At 40.7% G+C, this 23,607-nt stretch overlaps 1 protein-coding gene across 2 annotated transcripts in view; it reads left to right on the top strand.

Moving 5' to 3' along the window:
- Positions 1-23,607, top strand: part of FAF1 (Fas associated factor 1) — a 289,347-nt gene that overhangs the window by 161,176 nt on the left and 104,564 nt on the right. For both annotated transcript variants that reach the window (XM_059727821.1, XM_059727822.1), the window contains 2 exons: positions 19,342-19,437; positions 22,525-22,651. In XM_059727821.1, the coding sequence (XP_059583804.1) occupies positions 19,342-19,437; positions 22,525-22,651 (223 nt within the window). The remainder of the gene's footprint in view (positions 1-19,341; positions 19,438-22,524; positions 22,652-23,607) is intronic.

Raw genomic sequence — 23,607 nt, 5'->3', positions numbered from 1 at the left:
TTCAGATACTTTACAATATGCAAACCCTCATAATTTAATTCAGAGCTGCCCACCTGGTGACCCATGAGCTGTATCCAGTGCCCTGGGGGCAAATTTGCTGCTCTTGCATGATTCAGGTGCCAACCCCATGACCCACCCCCTACCACTCCAGCTGCTGCTGCTACAGCTGTTGGAGTCTCGGGGCTCCCGACTTCCACTTCCTGTTTCTTCCTCTGGGTACGGAGGAAGGGGGATGTGCTGTGGTGTGCAGGGAACACGTCATAGCGTGGCGGGGGTGAGGAGGAAGGATGCCCCACATGGCATGCAGCCCACAAGGCATGCAGCGTGTGGCTGGGGAACTCACAGAACATGCTGAAGTTGGACAGCCCTGATTTAACTGATGCTTTTTGTGGCTCTTCAGCTGTCAAAAAGATGCACCTTTCTCACAGATTATCTGCTTTCACTGATTAGAAGCAAAATCAGTGGTTCTTGAAAACAGCAAGAGTAATTAAGTGCAATGTTCTGGAAACAGATATATTTCCTCCAACAACCACCACTAATGTACCTGTATTGTGCAAGAGCAAGACCTGAATGTTCTTTATTTATGCCTTTCCATCAGTACTTTTCTATTTTTGACTCATCCTAAGCCTGAAATAAAAGAGTCTACATTATCCTCAGAGGCCTATGGTAAATTGATGCAAACAAAAATATCAGAATTTTATTAAAGCCAGTATTCTTCCAGCTGGTATCTCTGAACCTTGTGTTTCTAAAGCGGAGTGATATTTTTTTCACAGCTTCTGGCTCACTTAAACTACCAGCATAGATCTTGATGTCCTGCAGATCATGAATACTCATGTAATGAGAGATGTAAGTTGTATGGCAAGTACTTTCGGTATCCCTGAGGCCAGAGCCTGAAAAGGCGCGCACATGCACAGCTTTTGTTTTTTCCTTCTCTAAGGCTTCATGATTCATGCCAGTCTTTTAGTACATTTCATACCTGTATTTTGAGGTCTATGGAAGGGCACGTTTTATTAAAAAATAACCTTAGTCAGATAGGAATTAAGTATAGCTATGAATCGGTGACTCTCCTTTTGAGTTCAGAGGCTGTATATTGTGTTTGGGGTGTGGAGTTGTGCTATAAGAGTTGTCATCTGCCACTCAAAAGACTTGTCTACATATGGACTAGCTTGAGTATCTTTACATGGTTGTACGGTGTGCTGTAGAGACATACTTGAAATGGCATTTTATCACTTGGAGAATGAGCGGTATAGTCTTGGGTCTGGTATTCCCCAACAGGGATTGTGTAGTGCTGTGTTGAATGCAAAATTTTCTCCCCTTTCCTCTCTTGCCTTCTCACCGCTTCTCGCTCCGTCCGCACCGCGGGGCGGCTTCTGCGGGCCGTTAGGGCCGCCCTCCCGACGGAGGCAGCGACCGCCCTGGAAGCCCATCTCCAGACTCGCCGGCCCCTCCCCACCGCAGATGCCGCAGAAGACGCCTTCCCACCGCTACCCGTCATCCCAGCGGTACCCGGCGAGCTGGCCGAGCGGCCCAACACGCTGCTCAGGCTCCCGGTGCCCCCCAGCAGCAATACGGGCTGCCCTTTTGGCACCCTGCCCCGCAAGGGCCTCTACATGTGGGTGGTGCGCACCCGGCACGCCCAGGTGCTGGCCGGCCGCCCGGACACCGCGTGGCGGCGGCGCCTGGCGCGGCCCGGGACCCCGGCGTGGCGCACGCTGTATAAGGCGCCCATCGCCAAGAAGACCGGCGACCTGCAGTGGCGGCTCGTGCACGGCATCCTGGCCACCGGCACCTTTGTGCGTCACTTGGACCCAGCGGCCTCGGCGGCCTGCCCCTTCTGCCCGGGGGTGCTGGACGAGGACATTTTCCACGCCTTCCTCGACTGCCCCCGGCTGCAGCCTCTCTTTGCCGCCCTGGGCGCACTGCTTCGGGTACTGGGCCGAGACCTCTCCGAAGACGCCTACGTCCACTCCTTTCCGTACCGGGCGGCCGAGCGGGCCACGGTCAGCCTGGCCAACTTCCTGCTGGGCCAGGCCAAGATGGCCACCCTGAAGAGCCGGCGAAACCAGCTCAGCGGCACCGGGATGGTCGACGCCCTGCAGCTCTTCCGCCTGCTGGTGCGGGCCCGCCTCTCGCTCGAGTTTGAGCACGCTGTCCTCCGGCGGACGGTGCCCGCCTTTGAGGAGCGCTGGGCCCTCGAGGGGGTGCTGTGCCGGGTCGAGGCGGGACGCCTGATCCTCGCTCTGTGATGCCACCGGCTGCTCAAGCCGCAGAGACGCGTCAAGCGGGCCGAGGCCCTGGACTTTTGCTCGTGCGGGTCGACCCCGGAGGCCTCCATGGGTGTCCCTGCTGGCAGAACTGTAAATACTGTAAATAGTCCTTATGTTTCGTTGTGTTGGTTGTTTTTTTTTTTGTCTAGAGTGTACGGGCAGGCCTTGCAGGCCACGAGCCCAGGCCTTGTACATGAGGCCCAGAGCTTCGGGCGTCTTTGTACATGCTTTTGACTGGCTCCGAGTCATCACCCTCCGGGGAATAAAGGTCTCTTAAAAGTCAAAGTCTTTCTTTCTTTCTTTCTTTCTTTCTTTCTTTCTTTCTTTCTTTCTTTCTTTCTTTCTTTCTTTCTTTCTTTCTTTCTTTCTTTCTTTCTTTCTTTCTTTCTTTCTTTCTTTCTTTCTCTCATCTCACCTTATCTTTTGTCTCGTCTTTTTTCTTCTCTCCTTTTCTTTTCTCTCATCTTTTCTCTTCCTTCTCCTTTTCTCTTCTCCTTCAGCTTCAAAGAAGAGGGAGCTTTGAATCTGAATTCGTTCAGGTTTCTTAAAATGGCAGTGGTGTTCCATGGATGGTTCAAGCCTGTTTGAAGTGATATAAGGCAGTATCCTTTGGCTTGTTTGAGAAAGGTCTTTGTGTATTTAAACTGTAAAGTTGCAGTTTATGCATCTATATATACATTGTATAACCTGTGAGCTTGTTTATATATTTAATCAGCACTGCTTTGTCAACCACAGAGCCAATTCCAATGTTCATTTTTTGGGAGAAAACCTTCTAGCGTTCAGTGACTCTGAACACTGGGGATGGCAGTTACTGACGGTCACGTTGGTAAGAGTTGAGGTTACAAAAATAGTTCTCAATGGAGGAGAGGTTATGCACTTACAAACGGAGGTCTTGGAGGTTGTTTCCTCTGCACTGCCACACTTTCCAGCTCTCTTCCTGGTTTCACTGGAGTCCTCAACAGATGTGTCAATAGGAAGAAAGGAGTTGTAGAGTCCTTCTACTTGCAGCAAACATTTAGCTCTGTTAAGGATATTTGTTTAGAAGTTTGTGGCTCCATCCATCACTGATTTCTAGACAGTTTGAAAACTCATGTTGTCAAGACATGTAAGTCTAAGTGTATGCATCTTCAAAGGCAATATATGCCAAAATTACAGTTACAAGGGGATAGTATACCTCTTATCTTCTCATCTTTGATGTTTGTGTTGAGGAGTTTAATATTTAGCAGCTCACAAAGAAAAAAATCTATAACATAATTCTTGCATTTGGATATTTTCCAAAAGATGTAATATTTGGGGATACCACACTCCAGTACTGAGACCAAACATGATGACCATGAACAGCATGATGGGTGTTGAAGTAAGTCAGGTTGTTAGTTCTGTTGCTGTAGATAATTCTTGTTTTAACCCAGGGGTGGGCAATTATTTTGGGCAGAGGGCCGCTTACTGAGTTTTGGCAAGCCATTGAGGGCTGCATGACAGGCAGCCCAGGGCAGATAAATATTAATTTTCTACATTTTTTTAGGGGCGCCACGGGCCAGATAGAATGGCCTGGCAGGCTGCATCCAGCCCCCGGGGCCGCATTTTGCCCACCCTGGTAATTTAACCACATTCTGCTTGCTTACATTTCCTGTGAAGTTTTATGTGTTAATGTTTTTTACTTCCCATTTTTAATTGTGTAACATGGCTGTAAATTGTTAAGTAGCCATGACATTTCATCCTAGAAATGTGAGTTTTAATAAATTTGTAAAGTACCCTGGGATCTTTCATAATAAAAGACACCAAAAGCCAATTTTTCTTCTTGTGTGAGACAGCACAGCCAATTGGAGCTGTACCAGCTTCTACCAACAGAGAATTTGGCCTCATGTCAGTATAAGCTATTATAGTCAACCTTTCTCACCATTGTAGAAAAGACTGGAAACAAATGTTGAGACTTCGATCAGTATTTCAGCCATTAAAAATGGTTTACAGTGGGATTTGAGAATATTTTTAATATTTTAAGCTGCATGCACACCTGTAATCCTATAGAAATCACTATAGTCCTTCCTTGCGAAGACTAATAATCTTGTTCTGTAAGAACAAGATAATTTTTAGTTGCTTCATATTTTTCATATCTGATCTTAATGTTAGAAGTGTGGGCAGAAGAGTTATGACATTTACTTTATTGAAAGGCTACATTGGTGGCTTCATTAAAACATTGAATGGACTGTTGTTTTTTCTATCCAAAATCTTACTCATCTGAACAAAATATTCTGAAGTATTTCCAGGTTGTTTTATTGAAAACGATGCATCTTAGGCATGACAGTTTATTTTATCTAAAAATGACGTGTTCATAAAACTCATTAAAGGAAACGGCGAGCCTGAAATAACTGAACAAAGTGTGATTCATGTTATTACTGTAGGGAGTTAACACTTCAATGTAGCCTTCGGTTTCTATTAAAGTAATTATATTGACATAACCTGCAAATTGAAACATAACAGAGATGGCCTCAAGTATAAATCTAAATTTAGGCCGGCCCTGGGGTTAGATCAAGGCAATCCGGGTCTTTAGTTGCACTATGAAAAAGCACCCTCAACTTACAGCATGGCCCAACCTTCCTTGTACATCTGGAGGGGCGAAGGTAGTTGCATGGAGACCTTTTCTTACGAGACACGGCAGCAGGGACCTCTGGTGTTGTGTTGTTACATGGATGTCGCCCAAGTCTTTACAGCTCTTGTCAGGCTTTCTGCAGGTGCAGGCAGACATGCCTATGTTAACACCATGTTTTTTGTCTTCACTGAGCAGCCGTTAGTGCTAGGATTTTTTTTTTAATAACGGCTGATATTCTGAAGTCCACTTAAGAAGTTATGTCCCTAGAGAGGAGCCTACTGTGTCTGTACCCTGGGCAGGTCACTAGATCATGGTATTGGGAGTAAGTTCATTTTCAGCCCATGGGTCAGAAGTGCCTTTTCCACATCAAGTATGCTTATTGCTCCTTTAAAAATGTGTGGCTAAAATATGACACCTTTTGTTTATTTTTCCCCCCCGAGAAAAACATCCCTGTAAATGCACTCAAACGATAAATTACAAATAGGTTAATTCATCTCCCCTCCCTTTGTAGTTGTAAATGGCTCGGGGGAGAAGTAGGGTTACATCTTAACTTCCAGTGACAAAAAGTTGTAGCAAGATGAGCCGCTTCTTGCTTCCTGCTGAGAGAAGCCAAAGTGTGCGTCAATAAATTCCTGCCTACCTCTCCCATCATTTAATAGTAATAGCGTCTTTGTTTCCCTGCCTTGGCAGAGGAGAATGGGAGGTGATAATCTCCTTGGAATACAGCAAACACCTGTTTGATGGATGGTAATTGCATTATTCCAAGAAGAATATCACGGTGGAACTCATTTCTTTTAACAACTCTGCTGATAAAAGAGAGTAAAGCTTCGCTATAAAGAGGTATGAAAATCCATTGAAATAGACTGAAGCAGTTTGAGGCTTAAACGCCACTTTTTTGTAAGTAGAGTTTCACTTTATTTGAACTTCTTATAAGCAGGTTTAACACTTCTCACAACTTAATGCAGGGAGTGGTACTATAAAATTACAGTAACATTCGGGTTATTCTGTACATGTGAGAGAATGTTTGCCATTGCTGGAAGTTTGCCTGGATCTGCCTCCGCGGTGGTGCAGACCACAATCCTGTTTTTGCACCTTTTCTCTAACAAAATTAGTGCTTGAGTCTTGTGACATCACAGCATAGAGAACAAGTCTCATGAGGAGTCAGCAATAAAAAGGGAAGCAGAACACATGTATTCCTAAAATGGCATTACATTTGTGCCAATAATTACTTTATCTGTCTATTATAATATTGGATAAGTTTAAAAAAATCATGTTGTCAACCATATTTAGTATACAGCAAATAAATGAAAGTAATGCATTTTGGTGTAAGATGAGATCTCTAATGTTCTATAAACTGTAAAAGCACATTATGTTCATTCAGTATATTTAACATTTCTAGTGCTTGCATTTTTGGTTTGGGAAGACTTAAAGGGTTTTTAATGGGCTAAAAGCCTTTACATATAGGCTATATAGGAAAAAATGTGTGAAAAACAACCTATTATTTTTCATTGACGCATAGATATTTAGTAACATTATGTATTTTCAAAAGGCTAACATTCCAAAAATATCTAAATATATTCAAAGATGATTCCTTGAATAATGATATCCAGGACAAAAAGGCAGCACAAAAAGCCCATCAATGTTTGAACCATTTGTTGGAACTACAGTTGCTAGCACAACTGCTTGAAGTGTGCCAAGGAATTATATAGTGCTGGAAAAATATCCAGGCGCTCCTCTGTTTGCTATCCAAATTGTTGTATAATGCTGTGAGGTAAATGGCATCTCACCATAGACCAGAAATGTGCCAAGTGGTTGGTTGATACTCTTTGTGAATATAAAACAGGTCCCAAGATGTACTGTGGAATATCTGTGTGCAAAATGTGGTTAGGATGAATCAAACTGAGGGCTTATTCTAATGCCTGCTACTTTATTTTACACTTGCTCTTCACATTAAAAATATTGATTAGCCCTGCCATTATCTCTTAATCACTAAAATGTTGAGGCAGGTTATGAACAAGACAGAGTGGTATACTCTTTTTCCAAAGCAATTATCTCATTTGTAAGAGGGGAAGACTAAAAACCCTAGTAGTTTGTTCTGACAAAGGAGCAGACTACAGGCAAGTGAAGCAGTGCAGTGGCACTACCTTGATTATTCTCATAATTACAATATACACTTTTACAAAGATGAATGGCAAAGAAATGTGGGAGACATCCCATCAATGTTCACTGCTTTTGCAGCCTCAATTAGAAGAAGATTCTCGATCCCTTTCCATGTAAGAAGTAGAGTTTTCTGTGATCAGTAGTAAAGTTTTAGGAATGGGAGTAAGCAGGATTATACATTGCTACAGTGATGCTACAAGCAATCTTTGGTGGTTTCCCATCTACTATCCACTGACCGCCAGAGAGCCAACTGGTTTCAAGGTACTCACTTTTCTTGTTTTCAACAAATAGCATGGGTCTCAGTGTTTTTCTTACTTCCCATTTAGCTGGAATTTGCCTGGATCCTACTCCTATTTTAGCAATATGGGATTGGCAGGTTGGCTGTTAGCTCTTGATAGTGGTTTGCCACCCACAATCTAAGAGTTTAGTATCTTATTATATTGCATCAACTATAATTGGAATCTGGTGATGTTCGTAGTGTGAAGAATGTTTTATAATCCATGATTTTAGATGTTTAGTTGCCTACAGATAATCTTATATTGTTCTTACTAGTGTCTAGGTGTGGTAGGATAATATTTATTATTGAGTTTCTGAAAATTTTCAGGGGTATATAATCTGCCCCAGGTCATATGTATGTTTTGGATCAGAGCTTATTCACACAGGTGTATTCATTAATAAATCCATTGAACAATTTACATGCATAAGTTTTAACCACTGAGCAATTAGTTGAAGCAATGCTGAGGAATTGGAAATTTGGGAAATGTGTCATTATTTGCATATCAGTATAAAGCATTTACTACATTAAGGAGTGCACGTTGTGACAAACATGAAGCTCCTCTACTGTTGCTTTGTCAGTGCACATTAACATCAACTTGATGTGAAAGCCTAGCTTTCTCTGCTTGAACTAAACATCCTAAGACAGAAGTACATAATGAATCATCCAGTTTGGAGGCCAGCACTCTGAATTGCCTTGGGGTTCAGAATAAGAAAAGAAAAAACTGATGTAAAAGACCATTGAAAAAACGTATCAGTGGAAAGTAATTAACACAAGATCCACAATTAGCCCCATGGCAGTCCATACTTAACCATGTTCCAGGTCTTTCAGCGTTTATTTAGTCCAGTTACCCAGTGTTTCAAACAGCTACAAATTGCTTGGGGGATTTTTCAATTTTTAGGATGATTTTTTTTCATTAAACAAAAAAAGTAAGCTTTGCTAATAATAGAGGACATTTGTAATTTCTGCTTCTTGAGCTCATTGCTTTCCTTGTAGACTCTGCTGATGGAGTAAATGTTCTTTTCCATTTGTTTCCTTTAATTGTTTTTGTGGCTTTAGGACAGCCCTAAGAACCACAGTATCTGTTTAGCTCTAATTCTCCTCTTGTATAACTAGGCTTAATCAGATGACATGCACACAAATACCAAAAACAAGGACTACCTTTTATTCCATTTGTGTAGCACCTAGTACAATGGTGCTCTGATCCTAGCTGGGACCTCCAGGCTCCACTGATACAATTGTGAACAGCACCAACTTTGGGCAAACGCATATCCCAGTGCCCAGCCAGAGCAGAACTTTGTGTGGTCAAGGAGGAATCCATTTCTGAGTCTCTGCATCAGTTGTAGATGCTGCTCTGTGAAGTCTGCTCCAGCCTGGGAACTGAAGAGGCTTCTAAAGTCCCTCATATGCTCTTCCTTATGTAGGGAAAGGATGGCAACTGTGAGCAGCCCATGGATCCCTCTTCAGCCTACTCGTGCCTTGACTCTCGCATACTTTTGCTACAGAGATCCAACGAGCCAAGGTCTATGATGAACAATGGCTTGCAATCTTCTTCATCCTCCCACAGTGAAGCCCAATGCATGTTGCTGTCTTTGCAAAGGAAGACAGAACTGGATTTGTACCTAAGTGTATGGGTCTTTGAAATATAAGAAGGAAAAAATCAGGAATTGAAGAAAAGCAAGCCTGAAGTACTAAATTTAGGAAGGACAAGCTCTGCTTTGAAATTAAAATTTTCAAGAAACTGTTTCCAGTTTTGACCAATTTTGGAAGGCACATCTAACCTAAGCAGTATTCCTTCTTCACTCGAATCTTTATCTCCTAGTTCAAAGATCCTTTGTGGGAACCACACAAATTCTCAGAATAAGTATCCTACAACCTGTATTAACAGGTTTAAATTACGTACTCTGACACTGTTCCTGTGGCTGAATTAGAAACTTTTTTTTTTTTTTTTAAGTTAAACCTGCGATAAGTAATTGTCACAGTTCGTGCCCTGGTACAATGCTAATTTGAAGTGACATGTCCAGACTGGCCCTAGTAACACGAAGAAACTGAACAGGTGTGAGGGGTGGATCTTCCCATGGGCCCTACTAAACTTCGAACTAGAGAAAAATAGTAGAACAAGTGAAATGAACCTTGAATAAAGCTGTCAGCAGTAATTATCTCAGCAACACTTTGTGAGGAGATAAATAAGCATTTGTGGTTTATAACCTGAACACACTCCACCCTAGAGAATTTTTTCATCCAGTTAGTGTTTAAAATGAAATGCTGAATACCTGTCAAGATATTTTTATCATGAAGTTGCAAAACAAAAATGAACTAGTTTTCTGGAGGAAGATCGTTTCAAGGTCTTCCAGGTTTTTAAAGCATTTTTGCTCATTTTTATTATTGCTGCAGTATTGAGAAATCCAAAATACACTTGATATTTCAACCAATACTGTTTGGTGTTAAAGTACCAAATAATTAACAGGTGCAGTCGTCATCTTTATTTTGTTGGGTTGAAGAGGAAAGGAAAGGGTTGATAAGGCAGGCAGAAGCTTCAACGGCTTAATTCACTTGCATAGGCATAGTAGTACTGAACTGCATTACTAATGGTTTTCTGAGTGGCATAAAACTATAAAGAGAGCTATTAACTTTTGTTTAGCAAATCTCTTTGAGCCTTATCTCTAATCCCAAAATGCAAAAAAGCCCTTGTATTTGCAAATTACTAATCATTCATTTAATTTACTTTATTTTAATGTAGTGTTCGTTGTTTGTAATGCAGTAGCTCATTGTAACATAAATGCAAACTTTTATTTCATAGATGTGGTGTCTCTTTAGCAAAATTTACTAATTGAAACAAAACTGTACAACCTTACTTCCTTGAAAAAAGAAGAGTGAATAAACTTTTAATGTGCAAAATTCCTTTAATCCTTCAAAAGCTAAGATACTCTTGTTAAACAGGGATGCATTTTCTTGTAGTGTGTCTTGGACCATATATTAAATATTCGTTTGCTTCTGTGAGACTATGAATTCAAAGCAACCTAGATCTTATTAAATCTGTAGTTAGCAGTGGCTAGATTTTCGAGTGCTGAGCACCCATCTTCAGGTGAGCTGTGTTTCATCCAGAAAAAGGGAGGACTCAGCCCCCGCCCACTCTTTGAATAGAGAACCTACGGCCTCTATCCCAGCTGATGACGTTCTGTAGGGCCTCCAACAGGATATAAATGGGTGACAGTAGGCTTAATTCCTTCCCATCAACATTCATAAACCAAATACTGTGTTTGGGTAGTGGTAAGTGAAAATCTCCCACATGTAGGAACCCCTTCCTAAAAGATGAGGCTGTAAACAAAAATGTCTTTGAACAGTTTGAGGAATAGATAGCTGGCCATAATCAAGTTTCAAGCCTGCAAGTAGGCTTTTCCTTTGCTATTCCCTCTCTTCACTCAGTCACTCCGCTGCCCCCTCCTTCGTTCCATACCCCACATCTGCTAAGCAGTTAAAAGTCTCTCAACAAAGGGACTATGTGCGTCCTGAGCCTGGAGGCCTTAGAAATGTTTCTTTCCCAGTTGCCGTACTCTTCAGTCTAGACTATTGTATTAATCAATTTGTCTTATTGATTGATTGAATGGATGTTCTTCATCTACTTGGTTTATAGAACAAGAATTGATTTGTGCCACCCAATTGCTTACATTTTCTAAGTTGACTGCTAGTAGAGTAAAGCATGCACTAGAGTGAAGTTGTTGAGACTGGAAGGCCTAGTCTCAAAGTGGATGTTGTACTGTTTCATGTTGATGGCCTTCAGAAAATAGGTTCTTAGCTTCATGAAACAATAATTTCCTACCTTTCCAATGTCTGTTACATTTATTCCCCCATCAGTCATGGAGGAGGACAGGATCATCAGAGCAATGGTTATGTCTACCAAAGCTCTCCCTTTTTCATTCCTTTTGTTTGTTTGTTTGCGTGTTTGTTGAAGTTCATGTAGTCAAGGAAAAGGAAGTATGCACTATTAGATTTTTCTTTTCTTGTTGGGGCAATTGCTAGTCTAAACCATCTTCAGGGAGTTTCCTGCTTATCCCTGAGTGTTTTTTTGTAATTCTTTCCTAGATATTTTAATAATTAATCAGATATTAAATAATGAAATAGGTAAACAAGAATAGCTTGGTCATTAGTTAGCTATGTGCAAATGAGTAAGTCTGTAAAATAACTAGTGTAACTTCTCAACCAAATGAGGCCCTGTTTCCATGTAGTTTCTCTGAATTTGAAGTAGATTTCAGTTTCAGTGCCATGTGCAATCATATTTTCATTAGTTCTGAAGGACTTGCAGCATGAAGTATGTATAAATCCCCATACGCATACCATGGTCTCTTATGACAACTTCTCATAAATGGAGTGGACCTCCTGATTTTGAAATTCTTGCAGTTCTCTGTCTCTTAATATAGAATTTCAATATGCATTGTCCCTAAACTTTTCTATATGGATTCAAAGACAGCGTTATATAATGTAATAGCTAGTGAGTAATTCTAGTGGCTTTTGTATGAGAATTCCCCTGCTCTGCATAGTTTAGTTTCTAGTACAGGTCCTTATTACTTAAGCTTTGTATAGTTTTTTCTTTTTTTGTTTTACCTTTCATGAATGAAAACACACTTTTTGCTCTTAATGCCTTAAGCACGCACTGCATGATATTCTGAGTGTTATAGCAGTTGCATACAGGTGATGTATGTTTCCAGAAAATATGGGATATTTGCATGTGTTCAGGGTTGAACAAATTCACATAACCACTGTAATCTTGAACTTTACAGTTAAACTGAACATGATATTTCTTAGCAAGCTTTTTCTGAGAGCGTTTCCGTAACTCTTTTATTTGTTAACCTAAGCAGTGGTTTGTAAAACATTAAAATTAATGACATAACACACTGATAGTGAACTGATACTGAGATAAACAATTATCTCATACTTTGTTGCTTGTGGAGGCCAAATTGTGTGCATGTGAAAGCTTCCAATTAAGCTTTTGTCTGTGAAATTCATAGAGAGCAGCAGATGACACCAAAGAAATTCCTATCTTCTCAAATGGGTACTCTGTATGTCTGGTTTTCCTTTCTCTTACACAAGTGGAAGCCATGTTTTCCATTTCTCACCAAAATCAGTAAGGCTTTATCCTTATTGAACATTTCAGGTAATTTTGGAATCTGTTGGATATGTTATCCAAAGTCTTGTGTGAGTAGACACAAAAAGAAATGCCATTGGGTAGCATGTAGTGCCTTGTTTTGCTCAAGCGGTTTTGAGAGTTAAAGTCAACAGAAGCTGAAGACTGTAGCAGACTGCTTGAAAAATCCAGGATTAGGTGATCTGAATGTTCTTGAGCTCCTTAACTTCTTTAACTTAAAGGCTAGATTCTTGGAGAACATCGGAGGGACTGCATTGCATGTAGCTGGCTGAAACTGCGGAGCAGCCTCCCAAGCCTTTGCCTTTCTTTACATGCTAGGGCAGTGGCTAGATACAATCTGATCTAAAATAGACCTGGGAATTATTTAGCTCTTCAATGGGAGACTTGGAAATGAAAACTGAATGGAAGAAAGTGTCATTTTTTTGCACCCAATGAAGTTTCTCATTTTTTACTTCAGCAAGGACTAGTCTTTGAAATATAATCGGGGCACATTTGACTCCCACTTGATTTTTCTAGCATTTATTGCATGGATATAGTCATTTCGTATCTTATTTCAGTTGAAAAAGAACAAGCAGTACAGGCAGTCCTTGACTTTAGACGTTTTGAGTTCCAATGAATGACACTTATGACATTTATAAATTGACGCCCTGTTTCAACTTTGTAACATGAGTTTTGACTTTATTTTGAGTTGATTGAATGGTATTTCTTCTGGTGTAAAATGTCTCTGCAGCATACTAGAACCCTGCTCCTATGAAGGTCATGTGTGTACCATATTTTTCAGAGCGCTCTCTGTGGTAATGGTGTTCCTTACAACTATCCTGGCAGAGATTTGGTCAAATACAAGTCTAGCGGCTAATCTTCCTTGTGCTATGTTTTGGATGGAAAAGATGATCCTGTTCTATGCCCACACTAAATGCTTGTCTCATCTGAATCATGTCATGAGGCTCTCTGTGTGTTTTTTCAGGGCTTCATTCCCACCCAAGGGAGTCAGGCTCCTTATGTCCAGAAAGACTTGTATTATTGTTTGTATGGAACTAAATCTATCCTAGAGTTTCCTGGTTTGTTGTGCTATGTGGGGATAAGACAAGAGCCCACTCAATCACAGATCAAACATTGCCCAAAAGGATCAGACTAGGATTTGTTTTGACCTAGTCACCTGGGGCATTTATACACGTGCTCTGGGAGTGTTGGGGGGGGGGGGGCTGCAATTAGAGTGGTTCTGAGAGCTGTTCTAATTAAAGTGCCCGGAGCATCTCGCGTATCAGCATCCTCATGCTGAAAAATGGTGTCGGGGCTCTTCAAAGAAAGTTCGTTAAAGTGCCTCCTCCCCCCCCCCCCTTATAAACATAAGACTTATGAGGAAAGGCTGAAAGATCTTCTGGAGAAGACTGGGGAGGGGGTGGGATTTGATATTCTTCTGCAAATACCTGAAGGGCAATTCCAGAGAGGATGGAGATGGGCTTCTCTCTGTGGCCATAGGGGAAGTTTAGGTTGGAGCAGGGGAAATTTTGGTTGGAGATTAGGAGGGATGCCTGAATATATGCGTGAACATTTGTTTAGCTTTTTTCTCTAAATTTCAAGTTATTCATAAATGAAATATATATTTTTAATATAATAAAAATAAAATGTCAGCTTTAAAGCATGTGTTTAGCTTTCTGGAGGCTTTTGGGCACATCAGTTATTCATGTGTTCAGTAGCAAGCTATTGCTGTCAGCTTGATGTCCTGCCAGATTGTCTCCTTCTACCAGTGCTCTCCATTTTGGAAGTGTTCAGTGTCTTTTCTGTCACTGTGTATGCTCACACATCCATCTGATGTCACATGGAATTAGAAATGAGGTAGCATGGGAGAGCGTATGGGTGCCTATACACATGCAGTGAGGCTGCTCTGACATGCTGTAATTACAGCACATTGGAGCAGACTCGATTAATTAAGTCTGCTGGAGTGTGATAAGTACCACGCTCCAGCAAACTCCAGTGTCATATGCATCAGTGTCCCCGTGCTGAAAAATGGTGGCAGTGGCACTTTAAGTAAAGCTTGTTGGATGAGCTTTAGGTAACATGCTCCCTCTCTGGGTGCTTTAATTAGAGCAGCTGTTGGAGACACTCCAATTAAACCACTCTCCCCACTCCCCTCTTGGAGCATGTCTATAAACACCCTATGTGCCTGGAGTCAGAAGATGTTGAGATCTAATTTAGGCTACTGTGTGACTTGATGCAAGTAACTTGATGGCCCTGTAACTCTTTCACTGTGCACCTGTCTATAATTTCTTCAGAGCAGTGTGTGTACACATGTGCATACCTAGAAAAATGGAGTGATAGTCTTGATTGGAGACTGAGATACTAGCGTTTTTATATGTATAGCTTATCAACTAGGTATATAGATGTTCAGGGAGGTTAGCTTGTGTTAAAAGTGGCCACCCGATCTAACTTAGCTTACCAGGTATGGACTTTACACTTAGACTGACCTAACAAGGATCTAAGTGTGAGCTGTACAGAAGCTCAGGAAGGTTAGATTAGTTTAAAAATAGCTGACCCAATCTAAGTTAACTGCACCTCCTAGGTAGTCTAATTTAGATTGGGTCCAACAAGACCGATCTAATTGAACTTTGTAATTTCCAGCACAGCCCTGGGATTGTGCTTTTCCTCCCCTCCCAGCCCCCCAGCACTGAGCTATTTTTAGCCTCCTGGTATCTCTTCTTTCCCTTTGCTGGGCACCCCCTGTGCCCCCCCACCCCCAGCAGACCAGCCAGCCCCCCTGAGCCCACTGAAGCCCTATTCTGCAAACTGCTAGCAGTGCCAGTTTTACTAGCGTTTGCCAGTGCTTGGACCTGAGGAAGTAAGTCAGGGTGCAGAGAGAACCAGGTGGGATTGGGGGGGTAGATTTGCTGGGGATGTTAATCATATTCCCATGGGGTGTTCAGGGAGCTAAAAATATGGTCTGGGGTGGGGGAGAGTCCTCACAAGCTCCCCTGCAGATCTGTTAGCTCCTCTGATTCTGCCAAACCCTCCTGCACCCCACCAAACTCCTGGGGACTCCACTAGTCATATCCCCTCCAACCCCCCAAACCCCATTTGCTCCCCAATGCTACCAAATCCTCCCAGTCCCTGCCAAAATCTTCCCTCCTCCCTTGCCCCCCTGATCCTTCTGTGGACCCCACTTGCCCCCCGATCCCCCCCAAGTCCATGCGGTAGCCCACTCATGCCAATTTACCTTAGATTGGGTGGTCATTTTTAACTCCATCGGACCTTTCCCTATGCTTCACGAATGTCTGTACATACCCAACATGTAGTATATTAAACTATATGGACAACACCCAGTTTTGTATCTCATTGCCAATTCTGCTAGCACTGTATCTGCCTTTCCCACTATGTGGCAGAGATTTGCTGGTGCATGGAAGTCAACTGTCTGAAGCCATAGGCCGCATCCAGACGAGCAGGGGCACACACTTACAGTGGCACAAATACTAGCAGAGCTTTAAAAAAAAGTTTAGTGTTTTTAATGTTCACTCACATACTATACTCGGGTTGCAAATTAGAACTGTGATAACCATCAAATCATGAGGGCTGAGTCTGGGGGCAAGGTATATGTGTATATAAAGAACTAATTAGGGTATCTACTACTTGCATTAAACTCTCTAAAAGAGATCCATTTTATACTTAACCTTTTGAGGAGGTTAAAATGTTATGGAAGGTTTATTTTTTTGCCCTTGCTTTTTGTGAGAGCATGCATCTAAGTTACTGTAATTTTTGTCCAGTTCTTTAGGTCTAGTATCTTAGGGAGAGTTTCAGGATTTGTAGCTGTCAGTTTTTGTTTTTTATTAGTCTCAAATTTACTGAATGAACTGCTAAGATGCAAAATGGCAATACCAATGGAGAATACAGTTCTTGTATTGTTGACATAAGTGTTTCATAGATAATTGAGCTTGACCTGTATGTCTGTTTTAATATTTTGTCTGTTCCACAGTATTAGTCACTTCCTTTTTTTTACTATATATGCTTATTTTTTTCTGTTTTTTTTTTAATATGATTAAACTGTTATTTAACCCTGCTACAAGAATGCGGCACTAGGCTAGTCCAGGCAGGTTAGCATTCACTTGGTAACTAGCCTGCTTAATCAGCTTGCTTCAACCTGCAGCAAATTAAAACTTTGTGATTTCTAGCACAGAAGTGATAAAAAGCAGCCTGAATTGTGTATAAAAATAAATAGGGTATTTCCAGTATATTCACTTTCAGCTTCAAAATTTACTTGAAATTTTATTTCCCTTAACGTTTTTACAGTCTAATCAGGATGGTAGTGTGTGTGTGTGTGTGTGTGTGTGTGTGTGTGTGTGTGTGTGTGTGTGATTTAAATTCATCAGTCCCTAGGCAAGAAAAGGGAAAAGAAAATAGTAAAACAGTAAACAATTGTTATCTTCTATTTGTTGACTTCGGAGGAACCAATAACTATCAACTTGTATAACCTAATATGAGCTAGTGATGCTGGTGTGAAATAAAACTTACCAACTTTGGGTTCTGTAAAAGCAGAGTTTGTTGTTAGACCAAGTTAACAGTGTTAATTTGAGATGTGTACGACTGCAGAGGAAATGACTAAAAATGTGGCGGGGGTGGTTTGTGTTGTTTTTAAAGATTTTTAAGACCAAAAAGAACTACAGTATTACATAATCCAATCTGATACCCTGCATAACCTGGAATGGAATTTCATTTGGTAATTACTGTATCAAGTCCAGTAATTTACAGTTGGTTGTAATGTAGGCTTTGGCTGAATATTAATGAGTTCAATTTTCACCCCATTTAACATTCCTTCAAAAAAAGTTCATTTTGAAAAGAATAGAAAAATGTTTAAACTTTTTTACATAGTCACGTAGCTTAAATTTGTATTTAAAACTGCATTTTGAAAAATGTGTTAGGTCAGAGTAGAGATTCTGATATTTTATAAAATAATTACTTAAATTAGTATATGTTGGAATCTCTCAACATAGCTTTTTCAGATTATCCTTTATTTTTAATGGTAATTAGGTGGCTAACCTGCTTATTAGACACTTCTGTAAATTTCACAAGGCACCTCTCTCCATCTAAATACCTTCGTACATCTGGTGCTGAGTCACTTGTGAAAACAGACTTAAGTCCTTCTGAGAAATTTACCTATGATTCATTTGCTTGAGCAGTTCTGTCATTCTGTCCAGTAGAGGGCAGTAAGATGTGTATCTGACTGTCTTACCTAAACTGCAGAAATGTGGGAAAGCTGTCTGAGATAACAAGAACAGCACAGAAGAATCAGACAATTTAAACAACATATTAGGATGATATACTAAGTTCATTTGTCCAAAAGAAGAGATGGTCTGGCTTTTCACACTGCATTGGGTTCTCATTCCATGAATGTTTTAATCCTATGTAATTCAAATTTAGTGGGCTACCTTCTGTATAATGGAATCCTGCAGTCAAACCATAGAGTTGTTTTAAAGTTGGTTTTAGAGAAGGCTAGCTGGCTAAATTTCCCACCTGGGTGAACAGTGGCTGGGTAAGACTCAGTCTCCATTTTTGCATGCCAGAAACTCTTATGGTCTTGAACATGATTTTTGCATGATCACAAAATAAGGGAGAGTCCTAACGTCCTTTCTCACATTGATTAGTAATTTAATCAGTATTGAAATTAATAAGTATGCTTTTGTGACACCTACTGAATCAGATGCTTAAAGATTACCCCCACTAATCTGTAGGACTTTCAGCCATGAGATCGCTAGTTCTTCACCATTTCTATATTAATTTATTGTTTCGTTCAAGTTACATTTAGGCATAAAATAATAGCTGAAAATTATCTCTTCTTTTGTCTTAAATTGATTGATGTATGTTGTTCCTGTATCAGCTACAAGTTCATCAGCATTGTTGGTTTCATATGTGTATATTAGTGGTTCTCAACCTTTTTAGACTCAGTGCGCTCCTCAGAAACTGCTCTCAGTTTTCATTCATTTTTTGACTACAGAAAAATAATAGAGCAGTTCTTCTGTTGCAAAGAACCTCAGACAACAGCAGGTCACAATGTTTTAATATTATGGATTCCTGTGTGAAAACTCTGGGCACTCTAAGAATCCCTGGTGTTGATGTTCAAATGGAAAGTATGGCCTATGCCTTCAGTATTTGCACTAATTAAACATAAATACTTTACCGATAAGAATTTCATATTAAATAATAGATTTTAAAAATGGAATTGTAACATTGTGATGATATCTGTTACCACGTCTTACCCATAAACCTTGTATTTGAAGGTTTTAACTGTTGTATTTAATTAATCCCTAGCACTACCTTATCTTGTCTTTATTTGCTGTTTGCTTATTAATTAGGGAGGGAAAGTGAATTGCACATACTTTTATTCATAGTTTATCATTTGATCTAGTGACATCTCACATAACAAATTTTAACATGGAAACAAGATCAAGCAAGTGTGCCTTAGCAGCACAGTCTCAAAGAACAGTGATCATAGTACTTTAAAGAAAAAAAATCTCTGAAAATAGTCGTCGTCTTTTAAACTCGTAAAGAGAGCAAATATAAAAATGTTCTTGCAGCTCATCTACAGGCCGCAGCAACCTGTTGTTTCTTCTGTCTGTTTCTAAGGTAGATATTACAGCCCTGTATGTGCAGTTGAGAATATATCATTAACTCTCCACACATAAAAGAGGGTATCACAATACAGACATATTAATAGCAATTGTACAATAATAATTGTTTTTTACTATTCATTTTCATACAAAGAGTTGTTTTAGTTTTCTAGTCTTCTCATTTATCTTGGTATAATAATGTCAGACCTCTGCAGTGCAGTTTTTAATCCAAACATTGAAACAACTCAAATGCTCAAAGCAAAAATACTCTGAAATGAGACAAATACATTAATAAATAATTGCTGTTTTCATTGCAGATGACTCTAGCTGCATCAGGGGTGACTTATCCTTGTCATCGACTTACAGTAGGAAGAAGATCTTCACCTGCACAAACCAGAGAACAGTCAGAGGAGGTAAGAAAATATTTCAGCTTTACAAATGTGTTCTAAGAGAAAATGGCTAAAAACCTATTCTGCGTGGGTCATTGTCTCTTCCAGTGTTGAATGATATAGCTTTAATATATATAAATAAATTAGTTCATGGTGCCTATGTAAGTTAATCACTATGAGAAAAGAAAAATAGGAGCCAGTGTGGAAAAGGGGAGGGGAAAAAACAAGAAAGGCATTCAAAAGAAAAATGAAGGCTAAAAGTGTAGATGATTTTTCAATCCTTATAGCCAGTGATGTCAGTGAAGCCTATAGTTACACATTTAATGGTAAGCTCCTGCCTATAGTTGCTTTTAGCTCTGTGACACTTAAACTATGTGAGCTAAAATGTTCCCTGTGTTCTTCCTGCCTCTGTTTTAAATTTAAAATAGTTTAACAAATAGCTTCAGTCATTTTATTTCAAGAGCTCTGGTACCTTGGCCCTTGCTTTATTGTCCCTTCAAACTGCATGCTGACATTGAGGGAGGATGGGGGAGGTTAGATCAAGTTAAAAATGGCCACCTAAGGTGAGTCGGGATAGCGGGGGCCAATGAGGGGGGTTGGGTGGATGGGGAGCAAGCAGGCTCTGGAATGAAATTGTGGGAGTTCATTGGGGTTTGGGGGAGCAAATGAAGTTCGCGAAGGGATCAGGGAACTGGGGCAGCAAGCAGGGCCCAGTAGAGGATCGTGGGGGAGGCAGCATACACAGGGGATCAGGGGGGCTAGCAGGATCCATGGGAGGGATCAGTGGGGGCAGGTGAGGTCTGTCGGAGGCAGCAGAGGGATTGGGGTGGGCAGGTGGGGTCCACAGGATGGATTGGTGTGCAAGCAGTCTGCAGGGGTGATCAGGAAGGTAAGTAAGGTCTACAGCAGGGATTTTGGGGGCAGGCAGGGTCCATGGGAGGGTAGGGGGGGTCTGGGAGAGTTTGGTGGGATCAAGGGAGTTTGTGGGGTCATTTTTAGCCCCCCAACCCCTCTCATCCTGACAAACAGCTCCCTCCCCTCCCCTCCCCTCTCAGCAAACCTACATCCCCACCCTCCTGCCCTTCCCTCCACCAGGACTTACTTCCTTGGTTCCCAGCATCAGTGAATGATAATAAAACTAGCACTGACAGCAGCTTGTGGGATGAGGGGTTTGGTGGACTTGAGGGGGTGTGGGGGCTGGCTGGTCTATGGAGAAAGGGGCTAGGAGCTAGGGGTGCATATAGGAAAAGCACAGCCCTGGGGCTGGAGCAGCAGCTGGGCTTTCCCAGCTCTGGGGCTGTGTTGGAGCTGTACAGTAGTCCTGGACAGTTAGATTGGTCTAAAATGGCCAGTCTGATCTAAGTTAGACTACCTTGCAGGTAGGGTTAACTTAGATTGGGTTGGCCTTTTTTAGACCGAGCTAATCTTCCTGGAACTTCTGTGCAGTTTGAACTTAGGTTGACCTAACTAGGGATCCAAGTGTGATGTCTGCACCTGGGTGAACTAAGTTAACTCAGGTGGCCATTTTTAATGCAGTCTGACCTCCCTGAATGTCTGTATGCACCCAAAGTCTCTATATTTCAGCCTTGCTAGCTCATTTGGTCTGGTTTAGCATACTTGTAGGTTATCATATTTGATGCCATGTTAGCTGGCTATATTTTAGCTCACACTCACCCCTAGGATGCACTTGAGTTTAGTTTACAATAGTAATTGCCTGGCTACAAAGAGAGGAAAAACAAATATGAAAGTATAAACGTGGGTTTTTTCTGGCTTCCACATCAGCTATACAATTGCGAACTGGATTCAATAATAAAGTCAAATTTTACCCGTTGTTACACCTGTGCAGCCTTCTTGAAAAAAGTTGTAGTTTAATTTTTGTGAAATGTTGTTTATTTCTAAGATATTTCTTCCCCATAACTTTCACAGTTAAAAGATAATGGATGTCTACAGGTGTAACGAAGGACAGAATCTTTCTTACTAGTTAACTGATCATGAACCAGAAGTCACGTAATTAATTTTTAAATTCCCAGCTTGCATTAGCAGGCTCGATAAGTGTATTTTAACATCTTTTCCCTCTTAAACCAAGTAAATTTACTATAAAAGATCAAGATAAGATAAAGCCATACAAATCTATGGCATATCAAGAGAAAGCACAAGCATGTGCAATGAATCTGAAAGCAACAGATCTAAAACAGAAAAAGAAAAACTTGTTTTATACAAAATATAATGAATCTGTAGAACTGACTACGAAAAGAGATTATTTAAGACAAATGTGTGCAGTCATCTTTTCCCTGTAGCCACTCCATGCAATGTGTGTAATTTTACTAGCGACTGGCTCAAGGTTTTGTGGTTTATCTGCCTAGGGTAGGTAGGAATACAGCATGCAGGGACATGTGGGTTTCTCTTGATGTGATTTGTGTTGCATACTTGCACTGGCATCTCAAGTTCTCTAACTACATTAGGTTTCTTTCTATAATATCATAGTTCATAGGTTAGACAGAGTGGGAAAGCATGGTTTTTGCAAGAACATCAGTTAAAAGGCAAGGTACTGTAGGATGGTGTGGAGAAATTAGGTTGGGGTAGGTCCCTTCCCAAGTATTTCAGTGACTACCTCCTGCTATGGAAGTGTTGATAAAGCACATGGTACTCAACCACGAAAAAAATATTTAGGAACTGTGCACCTCTTTCACTATTTCTATGGTAATAAGAACACCTACAGTTACATTTGATAAATAACCCTTACAGGAGTTTACACTAGATTATCTCATAATCTCTCCTGCCTTTAAACCCTTTGAAACTAGTTTCATATAGATTATTTACATTTCTTTTCCATATGATGATTACTTTTGCTATGTATAACGTTGCTTTGCTGGCTGGGCTGCAAGGTCTCTCTTCAAAAATAAAAAAATTGTAACGTATAAAAGATCACATGCTAATGCTGTATATGTGCTGCATTTAGAAATATACTGCAATGTTAGCTTTGTGTGCGCAAGGGTTTTTGCATCAAAAAATGTTTTTGGTATGCATTTATTTAGTTCAGCATTCTATTTCATTGTGTTTCACTGACAGTAGCCCCCGTAATATAGGATTATGTTGGTTTTTTTTTAACAGCAATGTACTGATGTTCATATGGTTAGTGACAGTGATGGAGATGACTTTGAAGATGCTACAGAGTTTGGAGTCGATGATGGAGAGATGTTTGGAATGGCATCATCTGCCTTGAGGAAATCTCCAATGAGTAAGTATTGGAGTTAATCTAGCATTAGTTATGCAAGACTGTAGTGAAAACAAAAAGATATTACAGTAAAAGCTGTATTAACTGGCATTCTACTATCTGGAATACTCTTAAGTGGAATGGCTGGTCAGCCGGCCACAAAGTGGGGGTGGGAGGACATCACATGTTATGGCTACTGCTGCCATCCTGTGCTGTTGCCACTCTGCGTGCAGCTGCCGCCGCCATCCCCTTTTCCCCCTATCCCTGAGCTCCTGTTCCATGTGCGGCTGCTGCTGCTACTACGCACCCCCCCCCCCCCCCACCCTGCCGCTCTGCAGGGGTTTTCAAAAAGGTTGAACCTTGGATAACCGGGATTTTTAGATACCCGGCACCCCTCCTTACCCCAGTCATGCTGGTTAACACAGCTTTTACTGTAATTGTTTAAGCAATAATAGGAAAAATATCCTTAATTTTCCTATTCATACCACTATTTATTGTCTCAAAAGCTGTTAGGAGGGCATGCCGTGGGTTTTTTTTTTTCCTCTCCATCCTTTTTTAGTTTTATATCACTTATTGCCATTTTACACCAAGGAAGAGAAACGGCATAATACAGTATGGAAAAAATGTATCCAAAATGTAATCTTTAGCAGATGAGAAAGAAGTCAGCAAATAGCTATATTAGAATTGCCATATCAGTTTCATGTGACTATTGTGAAATGTTTCAGAGGAAGACACTATAACCTGATAATTGGCAACTATGGAATTATCTTCTCTTGGGGGAATTTTTCTCTAATCTGTGCATTTAGCCTATGCTTGAAGCATAGAAGTTTTAATGTCATGATAAATAACCATCTGTTATAAACGTAGATATACTTATTAGCTACCTGAGTTAGTGAGGTTTTTTTAAAATCCTACTAAAAGTTTAGCCTCATTACTTTGTGACAATGAATTCTACTTAAGAAGTAGAATGAAGTAGTAGT

This window comes from Alligator mississippiensis, chromosome 5 (genome assembly GCF_030867095.1).
Source record: "Alligator mississippiensis isolate rAllMis1 chromosome 5, rAllMis1, whole genome shotgun sequence".
In the NCBI taxonomy this organism is placed as follows: Eukaryota; Metazoa; Chordata; order Crocodylia; family Alligatoridae; genus Alligator; species Alligator mississippiensis.
This window is presented reverse-complemented; position numbering and strand designations above follow the sequence as displayed.